The 6,787-nt window shown below is 41.4% G+C and overlaps 1 protein-coding gene across 1 annotated transcript in view; it reads left to right on the top strand.

Moving 5' to 3' along the window:
* LOC104166867 (histone-lysine N-methyltransferase 2C-like) overlaps positions 1-5,681 on the top strand; it is a 120,859-nt gene extending 115,178 nt beyond the window's left edge. The window contains 7 exon segments of the mRNA XM_009706995.1: positions 294-430; positions 603-745; positions 1,010-1,178; positions 2,101-2,217; positions 2,864-2,937; positions 3,338-3,446; positions 3,711-5,681. Of these exon segments, the coding sequence (XP_009705297.1) occupies positions 294-430; positions 603-745; positions 1,010-1,178; positions 2,101-2,217; positions 2,864-2,937; positions 3,338-3,446; positions 3,711-3,803 (842 nt within the window). The 3' untranslated portion in view covers positions 3,804-5,681.
* The last annotated feature ends 1,106 nt before the right edge of the window (positions 5,682-6,787 follow it).

The raw sequence follows: 6,787 nt of genomic DNA, 5'->3' as shown, positions 1-6,787 counted from the left end.
GAATGTCAGTGTAGGTTTTCTTTCATGAAAAGTGACTGTTGAAATACAATACCATTACTCACTCATCTTCAGATCAGCTGTGCTGAAGTGAGTAAGCGATAAAAAGCAACTCACCAAATGATTCTCAGCTTCACTTTTTAAACACCAGCCTGTTTGTGTATGCAACCAACAACAAAATGCTTTTTCAGTATTGGTTTCTGGTTCCTGATATCCTCAGGCATTCATTTTAAAACCAGTGCTATAGACTTTTATTTTTTTTGATCACTGTAGTTCTTTCCTGTATGGTTGTGTAGGTGTGTGGGATAAAATCTTGGAGCCCGTTGCTTCTGTTAGAAAAGAATCTGAAATGCTCCAGCTGTTTCCCGGCTATTTGAAGGGTGAAGACCTCTTTGGTTTGACAGTCTCTGCGGTGGCCAGGATTGCCGAATCGGTGAGTCTTCACCGTCCCAGTTCTTGCTGGATCACCCCAAATTGTTGGATATACACATGAGATGGGGAACAGGAAGAAGTGCGGAAAAGTAGATATTTCGGTATACTCGATTAACATATAATTACTTGGATTTTTTTTCTCTTTTTGTCTGTTGGTTTTTTTTTTTTTGCAGCTGCCAGGGGTTGAGGCCTGTGAGAACTACACTTTCCGCTATGGCCGAAACCCCTTAATGGAACTCCCTCTTGCTATCAACCCCACGGGCTGTGCCCGGGCCGAGCCTAAAATGAGTACCCATGTCAAGAGGTTTGTGTTAAGGTATTTTGTTTTAATTTCACATAGTACAGCCCAGGGTTTATAGGCTGCTTAGGGTGATTTGTGCTTTCGTCTGCTGCTTACAAACCCTGTCGTCTTTGGCTGTGTATGTGCATGCCCAAATCAAAGGAATTGCTTTGTTGTCTATGCTAGCTGGCTTTAAGTGTCTGTACGTCTAAAAGAATTTTTAATGGGTTTTGTGGCTTTTTTCAGAGAAATCTTCAGTTTTTCTTGTATTCTTTCCTGTTACATGCCCAATTCCTACAGGCCTCACACCTTGAATAGCACCAGCACGTCAAAGTCATTTCAGAGCACAGTTACGGGAGAACTGAACGCGCCTTACAGTAAGCAGTTCGTCCATTCCAAGTCCTCTCAGTACCGCAAAATGAAAACTGAATGGAAGTCCAATGTCTATCTAGCTCGCTCTCGTATTCAGGTCAGTTCTCTTTTTAAGAAATGTATATTAAAAAAAAAATTACTTACACTCTTATTTCTATCTATTTTATATATAAATTCTGTATTTTTCTGTAATGTATCTAGAAACATCTATTGAAAATTTGTATTAAAGAATTGAAACTAAAGCTATTGCAAAATTCCTTCAAGTCTCATCCCCAAACTGGCAATTTTTATGTGACAAATCACTTCCATAGATTTATCTTAAGTAAGATTTCTTTCTAATTACTGTAAATATCTTAAAAATTCATTTGTTACAGTCATCTAGAAAAAAGTTTCAAGTTTTAGGGGTTTCTTTTAGCATATTTATCAAAAACTTAGTAAAACTTACTAAAAATACAACTGTAGAGTGGAAGCATGACATGCTCAGACCAAGCTGAGTGAAATGGTTTGAGACTAGCATCAAGAGTTCAGTACTTCGTTTGCATTCATAATAAGAAGAAATTCGTTGCTTTATGCAATTCTGTTGGTGGTTTGCTCCACAGACTACTTTGCAAAAGCTTTGTAATTAATCTTGCCTTGTATGAACACAACTGTTGTTTATTTTAGGTTGGACTTAACTGTGCTGCGGTGTTTCTATTAGGTTTCTCCGTTCTAGTAAGGCCCGCTTTATTTTTCAGCAAATTTATAATCTTTACAGAGTCAGGTGTCAGAGGTATTAGAGAAGCTTTTCTCACCTAGACAGAAGCCAAGTACGTTTTCTTGTATCTTAAAAATTTAATGTAAAACTGGGTTCTGCACCTCAGCTGGTACAACGTCAGTTATTTCATCTGTGCTGCTTCATTCTTTCCGGGTAGTTTCCTTTTCACATGATTTTCTGCAGGAACAGTTTTGGGGCACGGTGAGGAATGCAGTGTAAATGTGAATTTATTACGGAATTCTAAATCGCAACATATTTTTTGTAGGGCCTGGGCTTATATGCTGCTAGAGACATTGAAAAGCACACTATGGTCATTGAATATATCGGAACTATTATCCGGAATGAGGTAGCAAACAGGAAAGAGAAGCTTTACGAATCTCAGGTACGGGTGGTGTTTGTTCACTGTTTCTTTCCGCTTCCCCTTTCAAACGTTCCAACAACAAAACAAATGCTGTTCTTCTGTTTGATGAATTCAGGTCCCCTGATTTCTGTTTTCTGCTGTGCTCTAAGTGCAGTAGGCTAAAGATAGAACCAGAGGGGTGTTTCTTATCAAAGGATCAGAGTATTTAAATGTTTAATAAATCTCACGGCACCCCGGCCAGGTAGGTAATCTGTATCTCCTCTGTCCCGGAGGACAAAGCGAGCGCTCTGACGGAGATGTCAGGACCTCAATTTTTAATGAGAACTTCTTTACATTTAAAGCAGCTCCTTTTGTGTAACTCAGTGGTATTGTAACAGTTGGTACCTATTTGTGAAGCACTTCGAGATCCTAGATGAAAGGCAGTACAGAAGCTATAGGGGAGGTACTAATTCGCCGGAGGTGTATGTTTATGACCCATCCATCCTCACAAACCAGCGGGGGTGAGGGCAGGATGTGCCTCACGCTTTCCCTCGTGAGCCAGTGGGCAGCATCTGATCCCGGAACGCAGGAGGATGCTCGGAGCTAACCCACGCTGCTGCGGTGCTTTCATCACTGCCAGTTACGTAAAACCTACAAGAGTCTTTATTTCCCCAATTCTGTTTTTCAGAATCGCGGCGTGTACATGTTCCGCATTGACAATGACCACGTCATCGACGCCACCCTGACGGGAGGCCCTGCAAGGTGGGTGGCTCTGGAGAGATCTCTGGTCTCCTCCTGGGGAGTCGTCCGCATTCCCCGGCCCGGGCTGTTTGTGAGGGACTCTTGTGGTTTTCTCAATGGTTTTTATTCTCTGAGCTGGTACATTCAGTCTGTGGACTATTCCACTGAAATAATGTCGTCTTTTTCATTAGCTTTGCTCACCTCTGATTATGTTTTGTGGCAGCTCTGAAGAAAGAAGGGAGGGTTTTTTTGTAACGTATGATTTTTTTGATGTTTTCTAGGTAGAGAAACAAATACAGAATAAGATAATTATATCTGGAAAGTCTGCCTGCGGCTAAGGTCATTCTGAGGTTTGGTTTAGGTTTGCCTCCAGGGATGCGTTTCCTTGCGAGGTTACCTTTCTCCAACTCTGTTTTCGTAGGTACATCAACCATTCGTGTGCGCCTAACTGTGTGGCTGAGGTGGTAACTTTTGAGAGAGGACACAAAATTATCATCAGCTCCAGCAGGAGAATCCAGAAGGGGGAGGAGGTAGGGCGCTCGCCTCTCTTTGTCCTTACCTCTTGCCACTGGAATTCATTTCTAGATCGTTCCGCGATTTGTACGGCCGGTAGCGCACCTTGTTGGTGCTGGGGTGGGGGAGAGCGACATCGCCCTTCCCCGCTTTCCCTTTGCATCTTGCCGCTTCCCAACAGCGCGGCCTCTAGCGTGGTTTTGCCGGTTAACCGGTAGGCACAAGGAAAGCTGTGGTAAATCCCGGTTGTTCCATAACCCTTCTCCTGCATCTTCTTCCAGCTTTGCTATGACTATAAGTTTGATTTTGAAGATGACCAGCACAAGATTCCATGTCACTGTGGAGCTGTAAACTGCCGAAAGTGGATGAACTAGAATGCATTCCTTGCTGTCTCTGAGGGTTGCTTGTCCCTAGGAAGAAGTGATTCACATTTTGATTTTGTCGACGGAAAATTGTTGCCTTTTTGAAGGAGGGGGGAAAAAAAAAACAAAACCAAAAGAAATCACTTCTGGAAATGCAGATTTCTACTCAAGTATTTAAAAAGAAAAAAAAAAAAAAGGAGAGGGGGAAAAAAAAAAAAGGAGAAAACAAGCACCAGAAGCAAGCCGGCAAAATCCGAAGCTAACTTTCCAGGCACGTGGAGGTTAAACTGAATTAAGAGAATGGTCCAGCACTTTTGTTTTTGAGCTCACTAAGGAGAAACTGTTTAACTTGGGCAAAGAACCGATGGCTGACCTGCGGGGGTGCAGGTGGGCATCTATGAATGTAAGACTGAAATCACCAGCGAAAGGGAGAAGTCCAAAGTGCTGGCCACAGCCTTATTTGATAAAGGGGCAGGCCCTCTAATTAAAGAAAAATTTTAAATAAAAGTAGACACCACTGAACAAGGAATGTACTGAAACGACTTCCTTAGGGATAGAGCTAAGGGAAAAAATAACTTGCACTAAAATACATTTAAATACTTGATTCCATGAGTCAGTTTATTGTAGTTTTTGATTTCTGTAAAATAAGAGAACCTTTTTGTATTTATTATTGAATAAGTGAATGAAGCTATTTTTAAAAAGAAAGTTAGAAGAAAGCCAAGCTGCTGCTGTTACCTGCAGAACTAACAAACTCTGTTACTTTGTACAAAAGTGTAAATATTTTGAGGAGAAAAAAAAAAAAATACAGTATAAAAATAGTTATTGACCAAATGCTACCAGACTCTGCAGCAGTTCGGGTGCTTATTATAAAATGTCGATAGGGATGTTACAATATGATCTCATGTATTACCAGACATGTGATTACAATTACGGAATAACCAAAATCTCAATTTAAAGAGAGAGAGGGGGGGTTTTTTATGTTTAAAGCAGTCTCAACTGTGGTCTTACGAGAATTTTTTTAAGTAAACCTTAAGCCTGGTAAGGGCGTGTATATTACAACTCCGACTTTTGTAGATGTTTGGGTAATTTAGAGTAATTTTATTTGTATTATATTGTTGCATCCCTATTTCTTAAGTCAGGTTTTTTGTGCTTACAATTTGTGATAACTGTGAATAACTGCTAAAACCACCCAAAATAGAGGCTGGACATTGTTGGGGTTTGGTTTTTTTTTCCCTTCAGTAAAAGTAGTCCAGATTAGGTGACTGTTCAGCCTACGTTAAATCACGTAAACAGCATAGAATCGTGTAGTTGGAGCTTAAGTCTGAGATGATAGCCTTCTTAAAAGGAAAACAAAGAAAAAAAATTAGATGTAATGTGCTTGCAGCTGCAGGACTCTGGCAATAGGGTTTTGGAAAATGTAATTTAAAGATGTGTTTGTATGGATTGTTTTTGTTTACATTTCTTTAAAAAAAATAAACACTGTTTTGTGTTTGCTTGTAGAAATTTAATCAGCATTTTGAACCAGGTTAGCTTTTTATTTTGTACTTAAAATTCTGGTACTGACACTTCACAGGCTAAATATAAAAAAAAAAAATGAAGTTTTTTTTTTTTGTGTGCACAATTAAAGTGGACTGTAAACTGTTGGTATATTCAGTAATACAGTTCTGAACTTGTAATGTATATGGCATGATGTATTTTTATCTTACAGAATAAATCAATTGTATATATTTTTCTCTTGATAAATAGCTGTATGAAATTGTTTCTTGAATATTTTTCTTCTCTTGTACAATATTCCAACATCCTACCAGTATTTGTCCTACAGTTTTTTTCTGTTCTGTATAATAGTATCTAATGTTGGCAAAAAAAATACAAAAACAACACAAAAAAAAAGAATTTTTTGAAGTATACAGAGTGTTATGGGTTTTGGAATTTGTGGAAACAGATTTAGAAGATCAGCATTTACAAATAAAAATATTTTACATCTATAAAGTGTATCCTGCTGTTTTCCTTTGCGGTGTCTGTTTTCTCGTTCTTTCAGGATTTCCGTGTCTGCTGCCATCAGCGAGAAGCGTTTGCCGTTCCCCTCTTCTCCAATGCAACCTGCACCCTAAAAGTGACGCTGCGGGGCCGTGTCCTGAGCACCGACCAGACGCCATTCCCTGCAATCACGTTTTCCCCAGAAAAGCTACAAAAGATGCCAAAAAAAAAAGAGGAGGCATTACTGTATTCTCTTTGTGCTGGTTTTGGCTGGGATAGAGTTAATTTTCTTCACAGTAGCCAGCATGGGGCTGTGTTTGGGATTTGTGCTGGAAATAATATTTGATAATGCAGAGATGTTTTCATTATTGCTGAGCAGTGCTTACCCAGAGCCAAGGCCTTTTCTGCTGCTCACCCCACCAGCGAGGAGGCTGGGGGTGCACAAGAAGTTACGGGGGACACAGCCTGGACAGCTGCCCCCAGTGACCCAAGGGATATCCCGTACCGTGTGATCTCATGCTCAGCACATAAAGCTGGAGAAGGAGGGGGTCGGTTATGGTGGGTTTTTCCCCCAAGTTACAGGTGACAGAGCCCTGCTTCCCTGGAGCTGGCCCCAAACACCTGCCTGCTGCTGGGAGGTGGTGAATGAATTCCTTGTTTTGCTTTCCTTGGGCGCCAGGCTTTGGCTTTACCTGTTAAACTGTCTTCATCTCAGCCCACAAGTTTTAACCCTTCCCCCCCTTCCACATCTCTCCCCCATCCTGCTGCGGGGGGGGTTAAACCACGCCAGGCTGCACCGAGACTGCCTGATGCCAGAGATGTTTCTAGCAAGGCCACAGAACTGGGTTGAGGCTAAAAAAAGGGCTCCAAGATTTATTGCGGAGCAGCGGGAAGCAGCCAGGCCAAAGCTGTTCTCCAGGGTCACTTACTGACATCACGCACTTTTGGGCTGCTGGAAGGCGGAGGAGCTGGAGGGGGGGTGGGTGCTGAGCTCAGGGCCCAGCCCAGGGTCTGGCTGA

Source organism: Cariama cristata, unplaced genomic scaffold (assembly GCF_000690535.1).
Source record: "Cariama cristata isolate BGI_N322 unplaced genomic scaffold, ASM69053v1 scaffold9930, whole genome shotgun sequence".
In the NCBI taxonomy this organism is placed as follows: Eukaryota; Metazoa; Chordata; class Aves; order Cariamiformes; family Cariamidae; genus Cariama; species Cariama cristata.
Note: the sequence above shows the minus strand (reverse complement) of the source record. Positions and strands in the feature narration are given on the sequence as shown.